The 15,094-nt window shown below is 42.1% G+C and overlaps 1 protein-coding gene across 1 annotated transcript; it reads left to right on the plus strand.

Moving 5' to 3' along the window:
- Positions 1–203: 203 nt before the first annotated feature.
- On the plus strand, positions 204–13,994 carry DLD (dihydrolipoamide dehydrogenase). The gene is made up of 14 exons (NM_001030727.3): positions 204–311; positions 562–637; positions 1,712–1,791; positions 3,706–3,774; positions 6,477–6,546; positions 6,910–7,010; positions 7,342–7,485; positions 7,644–7,745; positions 8,868–9,058; positions 10,409–10,579; positions 10,957–11,146; positions 11,571–11,708; positions 12,794–12,883; positions 12,985–13,994. Exons 1-14 carry the CDS (start codon positions 273–275, stop codon positions 13,048–13,050), a joined length of 1,527 nt encoding a protein of 508 aa, NP_001025898.2. The 5' UTR covers positions 204–272; the 3' UTR covers positions 13,051–13,994.
- Positions 13,995–15,094: the final 1,100 nt, after the last annotated feature.

Here is a 15,094-nt window from a genome sequence, read left to right on the forward strand (position 1 = left end):
AGCGCAGCGGGCGCAGAACAGCGCGACACCGCCGCCCCCCGCGCGGCCCTGCCCTGCTCAGGCAACTACTGAGCGCCCCCTGCCGCTTCACGCGGCTCATTTGCATATCCCCGCCCACAGCCCCATGACCGCGCCCCCCGGGGTGCACTGCCGGCCGCCCTCTCCCAGGCGGCCCCTCGCGGCTCCCGTACAGCCGCCCGTTCGCGGTGCGCCTGCGCGATTCCGCGGAGTCCTTGGGGTGGCGGCGGGCGCGGGCCGGGACGGCAGCAGCCATGCAGCGCTGGGGCCGCGTCTCCTGCGCGCTCGCTCGGGTACGGCGCCGGCGGTAGTGCCGCGGGGCGGGCGGCGGGAGCCGGCAGGGGGGAGAAACCGGCGGGCTCCGGCCCGGCTTTCCTCACGGCACCCCCTGCCGAGGGGCGGGCGGAGCGGTCGGGCTCGGCCGGGCTTCTCCGCTTTCACGCCGTGGCCTCGCCGCGGGGCCGCGTTCCGTGTGTGGCTCAGCGTTTGCTTTTCTTCGAGGTCAAACTTCAGCTTGTAAAGCCGTGGCTTGTTCTCTTCTAGAGGAGCCATTTTGATCGAGTTCATCATGGTCTCCAGGGAGGCTGTGCCGTGCCGCAGCGGACCTACGCCGATCAAGGTAATTCGCTGCGGGTAAAGCTTCTCTCAGGACGTAAAGCGGAGCTTCAGCCCGGGAGGTTGGGCCGGCCCGCCAGGCGGTGCCAGGAGCTGCTGCTGCGTGGAGATACACGTTGCTCTGTACGGCTGCCTGAGGGGAGGTTGAGGTGAGGTGGGGATTGGCCTCTGCGCCCAGGTAACCGCGATAGGGTGAGAGGGAATGGCCTTAAGCTGCACCGCGGGCGGCTCAGGTTGGATATTAGGAAACGTTTCTTCACTGACAGAGTGGAGAGGCCCAGGCACGGCTGCCCGTAAAGCTGTGGGTGCCCCATCCCTGGAGGTGCCCAAGGCTGGGTTGGATGGGGCTCTGGGCAGCCTGAGCTGGTGGGGGGCAGCCAGCCCACGGCAGGAGCCTGGATCCGAATGGGCTTTAAGATTCCTTACAACCTGAGCCATTTCTATGGTAAATTATTATTTGTCCGATTTACTGTCAAACTAAAGGCATAAATAGAAGCTGGACTTTATAACGTAAGAACAGTGGCAGTAATTAATGTTGCAGAGGAGGTTATGACTACTAGAAACAAATGAGGTACAAAGTTCATAGCTTCTTCTGTGTTCATAATCGATAGGGGTTGCACAGAAGTTTACTTCAGCCATATTTTCTGCACTGTAATCTAATAATCTTGTGGCATGCACTGCTTGTGTATCTTTTGTGCCAAACAACAGAAGAAACTATGTTGATAAAATGCTTAAATATACCGTTCAGACACCTGAGATTAGAAATTTCATAGCAGGAAGGATGGCTCGGATGCAACCTGGCTGTTTAATTTCATTTTACATTACTTTCCCTGTGAACTTTAAAACCGTTTCTTTAATTTTAAAGTACCTCTACACAGCCTTTCCTTTTATCTACGAAGTCATTTTGTGAAGTATAATTTCCCTAGCATATTAAATTGGTTAGTTTTTAATAGCTATTTTTATGTTTCCTATTTTCCATTATTTGGCATTTCCAAATATGCATAATTTCAGGAATAAATTGGTCCTGCAGTAAAGTTTTAATTATTGAAAAAAATAACTCTGATGTTCCCTGTTGCAGTTGATGCAGATGTCACAGTTATTGGTTCTGGTCCTGGAGGTTATGTTGCTGCAATCAAAGCAGCTCAGCTTGGGTTTAAGGTAAGAGCAGACCTTTTGAGACCTTTTGATCGCTCTTCAACCACTCCACAGTGTAAAATATGCAGTGATTCTGTTGTGGGACGGGGAGGTACCAAAGCAGTACTCAGCTGATGGGATTTCCTAATGCCATTGGATGAATTTGATGGCCATTTGGGATTTTAGGAGTGAAAATCAGTATGCTCCTAAGTTTCATTTTCATTCATGAGTGTGAAATGAGCAGGATTGCTGTTTCTCTTGACTCCTTAACCCAAGACCAATTTACTCTCCTGGCATTGCATCATTCTTTTCTGAAGTACTTCAAAATCTGAGAAGGCGTTGCTAAGTGCATTTGTGCATGTTCTGTTGGCTGGTATATCCCAGTGCTCCTGAAGTAAGACAGCAGGGCTTAATGAAAAAACCAAGGTGATGAGACCACCTGGCAAGGACAGGAACTCCTGTTTACAAGAAGAGTTCAGTGAAAGGTTGGAACAGGTCCAGATTGCATGTAACCTTCATCCCTAACCTCAAGAGATTTTCAGGGCTTGGCTTGTTAAAGCCTTGAGCCACCTGGGACAGCTTTGATGCTGTGTTTGGAGAGGGAAGCTTGGCTAGATGGCTTCCAGAGAAGGTCCCTTCAGCCTCAATTTTTTGTAGTTCTGAGTGTTGTCCCTCATTGGTTATTCCTCCAGCAGCTGGCTTTCAGTGATGTCTCTGAGTATATTTTAGCCTAATGTGTAACGGTACCAAAATAGAATTTGTTGAGTCAGTTAAGTTTTACTTCTGCTTTTGACCCTAGTGCAGGTAATTAAAATGTCAGACCTTTTTTTGGTCTTGATTTAATAAATATTCTTTCATATATATGTATATGTGTATATATATATATGTATATGTGTATATATATATATATATATGTGTGTGTGTGTGTGTGTGTGTATATATATATATATGTACATATGTTGTCACTGAGCTGCTAGGACCTGGAGAAAAGATGGGCATTGCTACAGGTTTCAGTTGAGTTTTAAATGATCTGCCATATAGTTTCTTTCTTCTTCTAAGATTTTTTTTCTTTGGTAGCTAGAAGCCTGCTTTTCCCACAGCAACACTTTACTCAAGACCTTCACATATTTGTCTAACAATAGATTGCCATATAGCAGAAGGCTTAAAAAACAAAAGTGCCTTGTTTTCTGCTTTTTTGTCCTGGCAAACAGCTTTTATTCCTTCTTTAGAGTTGGTTGGGCAGGTTTGCATGCATCACCTATAGTGCTAAAGAAACTTGCTGCCCCCAAGGAACGTAACAAGATGCTTTTGGGAGACTGGCAAGTAGACAAATTCTGTAGTTATGTCATCCATGGAATAACCTGAGGCTGCTCTATTGAATTACTGAATTTGAACCTTCAGTTGTACTGCTTCCTCTGCTAGCACAAGCCTTAAATCCTTGTATCACCACTACAGCACCCCGTGTTATTGCCAACAAGGTTCCTTGAGCGTTGGCTTCGGAACAACTTTGCTTGGCCTTGTCAGTGAAGTTAATCTAAAGTGGATGAGGCAAAGCCTTATCAGGTAAAGGTGAGAGCAGTCTAGTGCTGTTCGATCCATAGTGCAGCTGTTAAAGCACTTGGATCATTTCGTGTTTGTGTGCTTAAAAGAGGAAGAGTGGTAGATGGGGATCAGCTGATCTCCATGTGGTTCTTTGATTTGATGTTGTGAGGCCTCTTTTTCATGGTACTGTCACTGCTGCCTACCACAAAAGCAGCAAGTTAAATGATGACAGGCTTTCAGCTGGGGAGTCACTTCTCTGCAAATGTGTTTCCTTGGAGTGTAAACCAAGAGATCCTTATTTTGTGCGTATGTTCTGTGCTTATCACAGAGGAAGGGACATTTCTTTTTGCTGCTGTGAAAAGGTTTACAATGCTCTCCCCTCCTTTTTTTCCTCAGACTGTCTGTGTAGAAAAAAATGAAACATTGGGTGGAACCTGTCTGAATGTTGGATGTATTCCTTCAAAGGTAAGGGTACATTGTTTATCATAACTTCAGTATCAACTGTAGCTCCTACATGCATCACTTTAGAAACCCCTACTTATCTTTTTCCAAGATTGACGTACTTTGTTTAAAAAAAATAACTTGCAACTAAATGATTTCCATGAATAAAAGTAATGCGAAGGGTTGCAATACTTAGTAATTCAGTAGGAATGTTTTGTTTACAAACTGTGTTTTGTGGGGTTTCCTAAATGAGAGGAAGAGAGAGAAAAGCGGAGGTGTATGCAGATGCATCTTCTCTCCATTGAGCTGGTAAGTCTGTGTGGTAACCACTAACTAAATACAGCATTTAAATGCTATTTAAATACTGTTAAGGGTGGTTTTGTCTTAAGGTCTGCTGCATGGAATTCTCAATCCTTTCAAGTCTTTTATTTTCAATACACTTGTAGTTTTGTCTAGTGTGTTGCACACAGAGTAAAGAAAAGATTCGTTGTTGCTTATTCAGTCACTAGAGGTAGAGAATGTGAATCTAAATTAAAGGGATGGAGACACCAATGAAAAGTAACTGGTTTTTGATGGGATTTGCTGTGCTCTGAAGATAACTGTCTCTCTCCTCTGACTGTAGGAAGGGCCTCATTGATAGTAGCTCTTGTAATAGTAATGGAAGTTAAAAATAGTATTCTCGCTGCCTTCAAAAGATGACATGGAAAATGGGGCTGGTGGTGCTTATGTGGAGTAGCGCCAGTGGGGAGAGAAAAGGGTGTGTGCCCTGAAAGAAGGGAGAAATAAGAAATTCCTAAGTACCAAATGCTGGATGTTACGTTGGATGTTTTAAGCAACTTCAAAATGAGAGCCTTAAAAGAACAGTGCTATTGCTAGATGAAAAGTCTTCCTCCTTAACACCCTGCAGGTGAAGGAAGGTATTGGTAATCAGCTTTGTGCTGCCTGTAGTAACAGACAGCTTTTTTATGAAGGTCACTCCTAACAATGTTGCATTTCTAATCTGTTTGCTGACAGAGGCTCTGTTAGCAGCCGAGGAGAAAACACAGTAGAATACAGAGGGACTACAAAGATCTGAAAAATAATGCATCACTTTGCCTAGATGTTTCAGTAACGTGTCTGATGAAATTCAGAATTTATACTGAGGAAAAACTCAAAAATTAGTTGTAGATCAGCACAGCATGACTATGCAAGTTTGGCACTCTGCTGGTGTCTATTGAAGTGACTTTTCTTCTTGAGCCTTCCATTATTTTTATCCCGTTGAAGTTCTTTTGAAAGTGGTTCTGAAGCCATGGCTAAACCTGAATGCTATTCAGAATTGTTTCCAGTGGCAGTAAACTTTGTATGAAGTGGTTATGTAGGGTACTTATGCTGAAGCAGTAACAAATATTCAGATATTCCTTTCCAAGCCTCTCAAAATACATTGAACGTGGATCTCTTTTCTTTGGTAGTTGCTGAAGTCTTTTGCAGGGGCTGTATCTTTGGTTAATGTTTTGGATTATCAGATTCAGGGCTATGCCAGATGAAATGGGCAAATAAATGTTAGGTTGAAAGTTTGTCGTTCTTACTGACAAAAATGACATTATTTTGGTCCAGCAGTATTAGTTTGACTGAAGTGTGTGTGTGTAAGGCAGATGTCTCAAAGTAGTCTTTGAATGTATTGTGCTCTCTTCAGAATTCAATCTGTGCGCACTGTGGAAGGGTGTTGACAGTTCCATGGTTGTGATGATTGTAGTAAAATGTGTAATCTTTTCTTTCCTAGATCCCTTCCCAAGATCTGTTTATGAGGGTGGATAGAGATAGGACAAGGGGGAATGGTCTTAAACAGAGACGGGGAGGTTTAGGTTAGATATGAGGAGGAAGTTTTTCACACAGAGGGTGGTGACGCGCTGGAACAGGTTGCCCGATGAGGTTGTGGATACCCCATTCCTGGAGGCATTCAAGGCCAGGCTGGATGTGGCTCTGGGCAGCCTGGTCTGGTGGTTGGTGACCCTGCACATAGCAGGGGGGTTGAAACTCGATGATCATTGTGGTCCTTTTCAACCCAGGCCATTCTATGATCCCTTCTTATACTGCAGTTTCTAATCAAATTACAGTTTGGAGATTCTGTATTTCAAGCTGCTGATCTTTAAATGCACTTAGAAAGGAACTGTTCTAATTCTATTTTTGAATTATGATAATCCCATGACCTGAACTGGCTCTAAACCATCTACTTTCAGCTCAACTATCTGTACAGTTGTAATGACTTCAGCACAACTCAGCTACAAAACTGATGTTTACACAGGCTAAAATTTAGCAGTGATTTCAGTGTAGATTTTTTCCTCCTCCAGCTTTTCTTGTATCCTCCTGGTATTTTTGTTGACAGATTTTGTCTTCTGAGTTACTAAAGAATTTCTACTGAGTTGTAGCCATCTATTGTTTTCCTTTGCTTAAAGTCTTTATTCTCAGTGGTATCATTTCCAGTTTCTCTAGTGAAAAGAGCAATAAGGGTAGGAGTGATTTTAACTACTCTCTATTTTTCTTACATGTGTTTTCTCAAGTTACACCTCAGTAAGAGCTTCTGTGTGTAATTGGTATGTTTGAAATACACCTTTTAAAATACTAATGTCAGATCTATTAGAGGTTCTTTTCCAAATAACTTCATTCTTTAATATTCTGGTAAAAAAAAAAAAATAATAATCCAATTGTATCTGTGTGTCCTAATATACATTTTTGTATGTATGTTTTAGGCTTTGCTGAACAACTCGCATCTGTATCATTTGGCCCATGGAAAAGACTTTGCCAACAGAGGAATTGAAAGTGAGTGTGCAGAGCAACTTGTTGGTGCCTATTGAGCTAAATGGTTTCCATCAAGAAATGAATGTTAATGGTTCAGGTCTGACTACTACAACTCTAGGAATGATGATCATAAAGCCTCATTGACTTGCACACAATATCCTTTATCTGCCAGCTAGAGATTTGGGACTGTGTCTTCTCCTTGATTGCTGCTGGAGAAGTTAAACACTTGAAAAGAATACTACTGCTTTGTAACATAGCAATTGTTAAACATAACCTTTAACATTTAATGGGGGCATTTGGGGCATCTCCCTGTCAGAGTTGTTCACTGTAGCTCAGTTCCTATAAACAAAAGTGGAATGCTCCACTGAAGCTTTTTAATTTCAGTTACAGGAATCCGCTTGAATCTGGAGAAGATGATGGAACAGAAGAGCAGTGCGGTGAAGGCCTTAACAGGTGGAATTGCTCATTTATTTAAACAAAACAAGGTTAGTTTGGATTATTAACTGAAGTAAATGTATAATTTTTTTTCTTGCTGTTGTTGCTTTTTGCATTCTCACAGTCTTGCCACGTAAACTTATTTGATCAAGGGACTTGGCAAGGGCAGACTGAATGCTTCCCTTCTAAGATATTTTACACGAAGAGCTCATTCTTGGGTCTACTTAAAAGAACAGTGCTGACTTTGTGATTTGTTCTGGATGCCGATGCAAAGGTTTGCATTAGCAGCTTCTTTCTGGATTCAGGGAGATTCAGATTAAGCGTAGCATAACTTACGTAAGTAATTTGAACCTTAACTTACTGTGCTCTTGGTTATTAAAGGTGGTACATGTATCTGGGTTTGGGAGAATAACTGGCAAGAACCAAGTCACTGCAACCAAAGATGATGGCAGCACGCAAGTTATCAACACAAAGAACATACTCATAGCTACAGGCTCAGAAGTTGCTCCCTTCCCTGGAATTACTGTACGTATTTGAAATCTTGGTGCTACTTTCTTTCAGTGTGAAATAACCACATAATTTATGTATAATGCTTTTGCATCTGTTTGAAATTCATCTTCTGTTCTACGTATGATGTATAAATGAGATTGTAAATCTCCCTTTGTGGCTTTCTTTGCCCTTAGATTGATGAAGATAATATTGTGTCATCCACTGGTGCTTTGTCCCTGAAAAAAGTCCCTGAGAAGATGGTTGTCATTGGTGCAGGAGTCATTGGTGTGGAACTGGTAAGAGAATATTTAAACCTCTTAGTCCTTTATTTATAACAGTGTTATTTTTTCACTGTATTTGATGTTGTTGCTATGGTTTAACATATGTTGTTAAAACCTCAGACTTTATGACATGCTGGCTTTTTTTTGTTCTTAGCTGAGGAGCTAGGAGGTGTTCGGGTCGGTGTTCTTGCAGCTGGTTAGCTAAGGGGAGAAATTAGAGGGGAATGTATGGGCCTTGCATGTAGCTTTGGGTTTTTTGTTTCACTTCCACTCGAGTTTGTTCTATGTATAGATAAGAGAACTTCCTCTTACAATGTAAATAAACTTGAAACCATGCTGAATACCTGCCTGTAGCAGTTAATCCCCAAAATATTTAGCGATACAATTGCAAGCACTGCATCTAATAACAGGAGTGAAGACTTTCTATTCTGTCTAGGTCTGTAGGTCTGAGTCCTTTTGCCTCATACCTGCATAGAGTAAGAACATGTATTTGCTGGTCTGCAACTGCCTGAAAATAGGCAGACCTGCTTAGTGGCTGCCTCAGCTGCCTCTGCTCAGCTGCCTGCCTCCCATTGAGCAGGGCAAGTGTAACTGAAGATAAATACTATTGAGATGGGTGTGGGTAACTTTTGAGGTAAATGGAATGTACGTGGTTTTAGGGAAGGTGATGATAGTGGTTATGACTGTAAATACATGCAGAAGCAGCAGTAGTTATATTTTATTACATAAAATTTCTATAATGCGTTATTGTTTTGCTTTAGTTTGGCATTAGGGCACCATAGGAATCTCATTTTGAGTTTTCTGAGCTTCCGATTATTTGATCTTTAATTTTTCTATGCCTGTAGCCTACAATATACCTAATTGTTTGTTTTCTTAACTAAAAGCTTGGTTCCATAATTTAAATCACTAAAGCATTAGGTATGCAAACAGGCAGTGATAAATCCATCTGTTCAGAAAGACTATTGGGAACGGATATGTCATATCCTACACTCTAATGGCTTTTAAATGTCGATCGGTTTGCTGTTATCTGTTGTCCCTCTTCTGCACTTTCCAGTCTAAGTGGTAAATACTGCAGTAAAGAAACCTGAAGTTTCCCTTCAAAAAACATATCCTGTAAGTTTATTGTTGTGACCGCAGGGTTCGGTTTGGCAGCGCCTCGGTGCGGATGTGACAGCTGTTGAGTTCATGGGCCACGTTGGTGGAATGGGAATTGACATGGAGATCTCTAAAAACTTCCAACGTATTCTTCAGAAGCAGGGACTTAAGTTTAAGCTGAACACCAAAGTTACCGGTGCTACCAAGAAACCAGATGGGAAAATTGATGTAGCGTAAGTATTTAACGTAGAACCAATGGGACACAGGTTGTGTTTTTTTCCACTCAGTCCTTCAAACCTATTCAGACATAGTCAGATATTACTATTGAAACGGGAAGCAATGAAACTTAATTCTTCAGTTTAATTTTTATCCTGTATTGTAACTTCGTGTGTTCATAACTTGGGCTTTATTGAAATCAAACTTGCTTATGCAGGAGAGGTTCCATCAGCTTGGGTTGGTGTGCTGGTGTAAAACCAGTGGTTTTTTAGTGAGAAACCTAAATTGTGCTTTTTGGGGAAGCTCTTTGCTCTTGGTATAATTAACATAAATGTGACTATTTGTATCATTATTAGTACTTTGGTGCTTATTGGGAGAGTTATTTTGTCCTTCCTTCCCTGTCTCTAAATAAGCATGGTAAAGATTGATTTCTTCTAATTAGAAATAAATGAAGCTGTCTGAGACTATTTTTTCATGGCCGGATTTGAGCCCATTGAAGATTTAGGTGAACAGCAAATACAGAAAAATATAAAGCAAATTTATCCTTGTAAATGTCCATACCGATACACTTTTCTTGTCAACATATTCTCTGTGCAGACTGGTAGCATAAGCTGTAGCATGAGTTGTAAGAAAATGGGTGGTGTTTCTTAACGAACGTAAGCCTAAATGCCTTTTTCATTGGAATCTCAGTACAAGGAATTGGATCTGCTCTATCTCCATAGCTCAGGGTATGTCCTTCACCACTGGAGAAGTCCTAGATTTGGGCCTCTATGTACTGCTGTACTGATACTGCCTGGATTTCTCATGCAGTCTCTCTCTGTTTAGAGTTTATTTTGGTTTAGGAGTATGCTTTTGAAGCACGTTTCCTAATTAACCCTGCTTACCATTCTTTGGTTTGTTCTTGCACTCAGGATGCAAACTGAACTTGTTCTAGATGCCCTTGAGGGATGCACTTTATGCAAGGCAACTGCTAACAGTTCTTTAATTGTTTGGGGCCAGGAGAGAGCTTGCTCAGAGTGCGTGACTGCCTCACTCCGAAATATAACTAACTTGGATGTTGTGTACTCAGCACCGATTGTTTTGCTGTACAGATTTGCTCCTTGCAGGTTGTGCTACTTGTTAACAGATGCATAACCTGAATTTCTTTATCTAGGAGTTGCTAACAAATGTAGTAAGAGTTGCTGGCCCTTGCTTCCTCTCCTGCTCATCAAGTCTTGCAAGGAAGAAGTGGAGGATAGAGCAAAGGCAGGTGTTGGGATGCCAGGTTCAGCCCCTAGGTCACCATCAGGATCAGACTAATCACTAGTCAGCGAAATACAGTACTGCGGGTTGACAGCTTAACATTCTTGCTGCTTGTTTTTCTGCAGTGTTGAAGCTGCTGCTGGTGGAAAGGCAGAAGTCATAACTTGTGACGTGCTCCTGGTGTGCATCGGCAGGCGTCCATTCACAGCAAATCTGGGACTTGAAGACATTGGAATTGAACTTGATAAGAGGGGGAGAATCCCGGTCAATAACAGATTCCAAACCAAAATTCCAAAGTAAGTAATATTTAATAATTTTTACTTCCTTTTAAAGCAGAACTTTTAAAAGTTGTACTTGAGGTACTTCTTAAATTGCTAAATATAGCTTTTTTCCTGAAAGAAAAGATCAATTTCTGTTTTGTTTTAGCAGCTGAGGATTTTTAGTCAACCTTTGGAGTTCTGTAATTGAACGTCAGGGTGTGCTGGCAGTGGTACTTGAAGTGTGCTCATTCAGTGGAAACTGTTCCTACAGTCTCCAGATTGCTTCTGTACATTAGTATCTTAATCTGATTTTGCTGAAAACTCCTGTCGTGTTTTAAACTGTTATATGTGGTAGCTGAGGTGTGCTAGTACATTCTTAAACAGCATCTGATTTTGTTTCGTTGATCTGATAGCATCTATGCTATTGGTGATGTAGTTGCTGGACCTATGCTGGCCCACAAAGCTGAAGATGAAGGCATTCTGTGTGTTGAAGGGATGGCTGGAGGTGCAGTTCACATTGATTATAACTGCGTGCCCTCTGTCATATACACTCACCCCGAAGTGGCCTGGGTTGGCAAATCAGAAGAACAGCTGAAAGAAGAGGTACTGTTTTCTTCCTGGACAAAACTATTTTTCTGTCTTGGATATGGTTTCATAGTGTGATAATGGCTGTTGCTTTATCTAGCTACTTCTCACGTGAGAATTTCTCTATCTGAGTTTATTGCGTAGGGTGTATGGCTGAATGGTTCCTTCCTGCATGCTACTCTCACAAAGGATCACAGTCCTCTTCAATAACTTCTATTTTGTGAAGTTAATACCATTTCTGTGCTATTTCTTATTTCTGTGCTTATTTTTTCTGATACCTCTTTATACCTGATATTTTCATACATTGCTCTGTGTATGTCTCGTGTGCCTTCTAGTTTTGTATCAGACCTATTTTTATAGTTATCCAGCTGTATGGCTGCATCATTCCTGTGGAGCTTTCCGATTGTTAACTCAGTGTCAGTAACAGGTATCTTTTTTGTAGGGAGTAGAGTACAAAATTGGGAAATTCCCATTTGCTGCAAACAGTAGAGCAAAGACAAATGCTGACACAGACGGCATGGTGAAGATACTGAGTCAAAAGTCAACAGACAGGATGTTGGGCGCGCACATCTTAGGCGCAGTAAGTATTGTCAAGTGTGCTGCTGTCCTGGTAGTGCTAAGGGTGATTCATTGTGCCACGTGGTGCTTGTATAAAGGAAGATTTGTCTCACAAAATCACTTGGGTTTACTGTTCTCATCTGCAGCCCTCCTGCCCGCATCCCTGCTTTGCTGTTATTTTGGCAATGGACACAGCTCTTTCCTTCTTCATCTTTTCTATTCCCTGGAAATGCAGGGGTTATTCAGTCTCTTGCAGTTTCATCCCTATGAGTATTGCCAAATACTCAGGAGAACAGCGGAAACTGACTCAAGTTCTGGAAGTTGGGATAGCTGAACAGATTGGGGGTTTTTTCATTGCTTTTCTTTTTCTCTGGTTTTCTCTGCTTCTGCAGAGTTGGCAGCCTTGTGCTGCAGTCACCGAGTCTGGGCTCAGTAACTGATGAAAATCCACATTCTCTAAAAAAAGCACAGCTCAGCTTTATCAGTGTGAGCCAGGCAGTAATTTTCAGCAGTAAATGAAAGGGGCTGGTGGGAAATCTTAAGATTGTGTATCTTAATTCTGAAAACATTATTACTTATTCACTGTTTTATTTTCAGCTATTCAAATATCTTTCTCTGGCTAAGTCCCTACAAATAGGACTAATATTTAATGAGAGCAAGGCTGCAGATATAATAGTGTACCTCAGATGATCTGGTTATCTGATTAATTTTCTAGGAGGGCATTAAAGGGCATTGAAGTCTTTGGTATTTTTTGGTTGTTGTTTCCCCAGCAGTGATAATGTACAGTACCTTGGATCAGAACGTGGGTAGTATCTGACCACTGCCATGTGGAACAAAGCCCAGATGTTACCCAAACCTCAGCAGTAAGAGAGCAAGTACTCTGGTGTGGCATTACATTTAATTTGAAGCTCGGCTTGAGCACAGCCACCAAATTGATGGAGTACTTTGGACTGACACAAGGACACAGTTGAAGCACTGGTCATATCGGGGCTTTTCTTTTTAGCAAAAGTTGCTTATTTACAAGCTGGATATTTCTTAATTAGCAATTGAAGAAGCAAGACAACTGCATAAAGATCTGTTCTAATTACAAACAATGTTAAACTGCAGGGTGCTGGCGAAATGGTTAACGAAGCAGCCCTCGCTATGGAGTACGGAGCATCGTGTGAAGATGTAGCCAGAGTTTGCCATGCTCATCCGGTAAGCTTTTCTAAAGCAAGTGTTGAACACGGGGGTTGCACAGCCATGCTGTAACTGCATGGAGTTATTAATGAGTTGTACCTTTGGTTTGTTCTCTGCAGACGGTGTCAGAAGCCTTCAGGGAAGCTAACCTAGCAGCGTCTTTTGGCAAAGCTATCAACTTCTAAAATGAAAGAGCAGTACTTTGAACACCCGTAGTGCGTCTGAAAACGGACTGCGAGCCCTTGTGGAAGGCGAGTTTGAGGATTTTAGGATTGAATTAAATGAATCTCTTCATTTTAGACATCAGATATTTAAACAAGTAGACTTTGGAACAAGTGGAATTATCCAGTCTCTGTACATTAAATACCTTAAGATTACATGTTTATTTACATCATGAATGTTGCAGAAAAACAGCCTGACAGAACTCTTTCCTTCAAAACCAAACGTTTTGCTGCTGCATGGGATGATCAGGTGTGCTGGTCACAGCTCTGTACAGGTGTCCAGCATACCTGGTGTGTTCTTATTTGAAGTAGTGATAGACTAAAGCAGTTGAATGCTGGCACTTAACAGGCCACTGGCACTTAAAATGCCACTGTCACTTCCGCACAAATATATATTTCCTTATGAAAGGATTAAATAAGTATTTAACCTACTTCTTACATATGAGTACCAAAATTAGTTTTGATCTAGTGATGTTAGGATTTGGGGAGAAGAGGGACTTGTGTAAATTGATTAATACTTTGTTGACTTTTTTTTTAAGATAAAATCACTCTGCGTGTGATTCTCCACACATCGTGTTTTCATATTGAAAACTCACTGGGGAAAAATCAAGTGCTGATGGAGAAATGAAAGACTGAAGGAAAACTACTCTTACTGTTACTTCCTGTTCATAAAGCTTCCACTGTCCAACTCTTTAACCTTGAAATGATAAAACTGGGTAGCAAAGCCTCGCTTGCTGTTAAGTGCGATGATGTGAGGGTTATTCTTCTGCACCTTCCACATGTAAGGGCTGCAGCGTCAGCTCTCCACACAGTTCAGACATACTTCCTTCTCTCCTGTTTTCTATTCTGTGCTCTCTTTGTGTCTCTTCTGTTGCGAGAGAGCTTAATAAATATTTAATGTTGCTGGAGGACTGTCTTGGGTTTTGTTTGCTGACATATTAGTGTCCAGGTTGGTGGCTAGAAGAAGACTTGCAAACAAATACCACGTATAGGGAATGCGCCTAATGCCAGTAGCTCACTTCTTTTGTGAGGTGCCACTTCATTTTAGTAGAATATCTGCCTTGAAGAGAATCTTAGTATGTGCCAGGATTGTCCTCCTTCATTATGCCAGTGGCTTGACAGGTGGAGAGATAAATGGTTTTAAACTAAAAGAGGGGAAGACTTAGGTTAGATGTTAGGAGGCAATTCTTTACTCAGAGGGCAGTGAGGCCCTGGTGCTGTGGGTGCCCCATCCCTGGAGGCGCTCAGGGCTGGGTTGGATGGGGCCCTGGGCAGCCTGAGCTGGTGGGGGGCAGCTGGCCCAGGGCAGGGATTGGGGCTGAGTAGGCTTTCAGGTCCCTTCCAATACAAACCACTCTATGATTTGGCAATTTCTGTTCTAGTTGAGTGCTTATAAAGATAGAAATAAGAGATGTCACTAAACTCCCTGTAAATGAGCTGATGGCAATTAAGTTTGAACACCGCAAAGTTTGCAGATGTAAAAAGCTGTTAAGCATACTGGCAGTGCAACAGTGTATGATGCTGCTGTGGTTATCAGTGCCTGTGCTGGATTTTTTGCTCTAGCATTTGTCACCCAGAGGAATATTACTTAGATATGTTGCCCTTCAGTTTGCACAGGTGGTGCTACATGGTGCTGTAGTTGCCCTGACCAACTGCTGCTGACCTTGGTCAAGGTGAGGTTAATTGCTGATGAAAAAGTATCTACCCAAACATATTTCTCATGTCAGTAAGCAGTCGGTGCGTGTAAATGCACGTTGCCACTGGGGATGCTGACCTGTGTATATGTCACTGGTGAATCCTGCAGAACAATTTGTGCAGTACTGAGCAGTTAGCTGAAGGTGCACTGTCCTACAGAAACTTAGAGGTTAATTATGCCATCTATGGGGAACTGGATATCACTCTTGCCTTTCTTTTTTTAAGTCCTGTATGTGTTTTGTTTGGTAAGCTGTTGATAGGGATCCTCAGTGTGCTGCTTCAATAAAGTGTGTGTGTACAGCTCCTTAACTGA

This window comes from Gallus gallus, chromosome 1 (genome assembly GCF_016699485.2).
Source record: "Gallus gallus isolate bGalGal1 chromosome 1, bGalGal1.mat.broiler.GRCg7b, whole genome shotgun sequence".
In the NCBI taxonomy this organism is placed as follows: domain Eukaryota; kingdom Metazoa; phylum Chordata; class Aves; order Galliformes; family Phasianidae; genus Gallus; species Gallus gallus.